Genomic DNA, 1250 nt, shown 5'->3' with positions numbered 1-1250 from the left:
TGGTGTGCCCAGGCAGCAGGGCTGGGTCCAACAGTGGTGACTGGCAGCAGCAGTCAAAAGAAGCTACCACCACTGGTGCTGCTGCAAAGTGAATTCAGCTGCCAAGCTGCCCTAGCCCCACATCATGTCTGGGGGCAGGACCAAGGGACCCACTGTGGGCAGGACAAAATCCCTAGGGCTGGATCTGGCCAATGGGCTGTATTTTGCACACCTCTGTCTTACTTGGATTGCAGTCATTAATAAAAATTTTACTCAAACAAGAGTATGAGTGGGTTTATTTCATTTTATTCTCTTCAGAAGAAATTCTAAAAAGGCATCCCTCTGTTTTGTGTATGCTGTAAGTCAATCAGCCCTTTCATACGTGACTGCAAGCAGGCAGATTTACTTTGGAAACATTTGCACGCAATGTTTACCATGTCTTAACTGATTTTGTTGCTATAATTTTTACACAGTGTGAGCTAATTGCACTTTAGTTTTAACAGTTAATGCAAAAATACAGCAAGTAACATGGTTGCCATCATTTAAAGTCATGTCACAAATTAACCGTAGAAAATTTTCATCACTTGGGGAACCATTTTTTCCTCTATTTTTGATTTCCTCTGGCTGCCAGGCTGCAGAAATTTCTTTATTGTTGGGATGTTACTTATTCTTGCTTTAAAACCCTAAAACAAGAAACAAACAGTTTAACACTTAAAAGCAGGACAAGAACAGAGTAAAAGATAATTGGGTGCTTATGAGAGAGAGACTGGTGTGGTCTCACAGTGAACATACACAAATGGTCTCCGACGTCTAGGCAAAGACTTGCAGTGCAGCTCTGGGCAGGTGCAGGGTATCAGCCACCTAGGCTAGGGACAGACATTACACATAAACTGGTTTAAGCATGAGTGACTGGTACCTCCTGAATCTGGGGGGCACCCGCAGAACCGATGGCAGCGGCCCTGTCAGGAGGGGCACCAGCCCTACCGACAGCATCAGTGTTGGCTGTTAGGGGGGGCACCGGCCCCATCAGGGTGGACATGTGTACCCCCATGCACCACCTACCAGTCACCTATGTGTTTAAGTGATCAGAAACTGGTTTAACTCTGTAAAAGAACAAACATTCGGTGAACATAAACCAGTTTGAAAATGGCTGAAACCGGTTTGAGATAAACCTGGTCGAATGTACTATTCATAGATTCATAGATGCCGGCGTCGGAAGGGACCTCAATAGATCATTGAGTCCAACCCCCTGCATAGGCAGGAAAGAATGG

General features: G+C 45.3%; 1 protein-coding gene across 6 annotated transcripts in view; it reads right to left on the bottom strand.

Moving 5' to 3' along the window:
- Window positions 1-272: 272 nt before the first annotated feature.
- LOC102373142 (glutathione S-transferase-like) overlaps window positions 273-1250 on the bottom strand; it is a 16950-nt gene continuing 15972 nt past the window's right edge. For all 6 annotated transcript variants that reach the window (XM_025205123.1, XM_025205121.1, XM_025205122.1 and 3 more), the window contains one exon: window positions 273-662. In XM_025205123.1, the coding sequence (XP_025060908.1) occupies window positions 540-662 (123 nt within the window). In that variant the 3' untranslated portion in view covers window positions 273-539. The remainder of the gene's footprint in view (window positions 663-1250) is intronic.

The sequence above is a fragment of the Alligator sinensis genome, unplaced genomic scaffold (genome assembly GCF_000455745.1).
Source record: "Alligator sinensis unplaced genomic scaffold, ASM45574v1 scaffold1012_1, whole genome shotgun sequence".
NCBI lineage: Eukaryota > Metazoa > Chordata > Crocodylia > Alligatoridae > Alligator > Alligator sinensis.
Note: the sequence above shows the minus strand (reverse complement) of the source record. Positions and strands in the feature narration are given on the sequence as shown.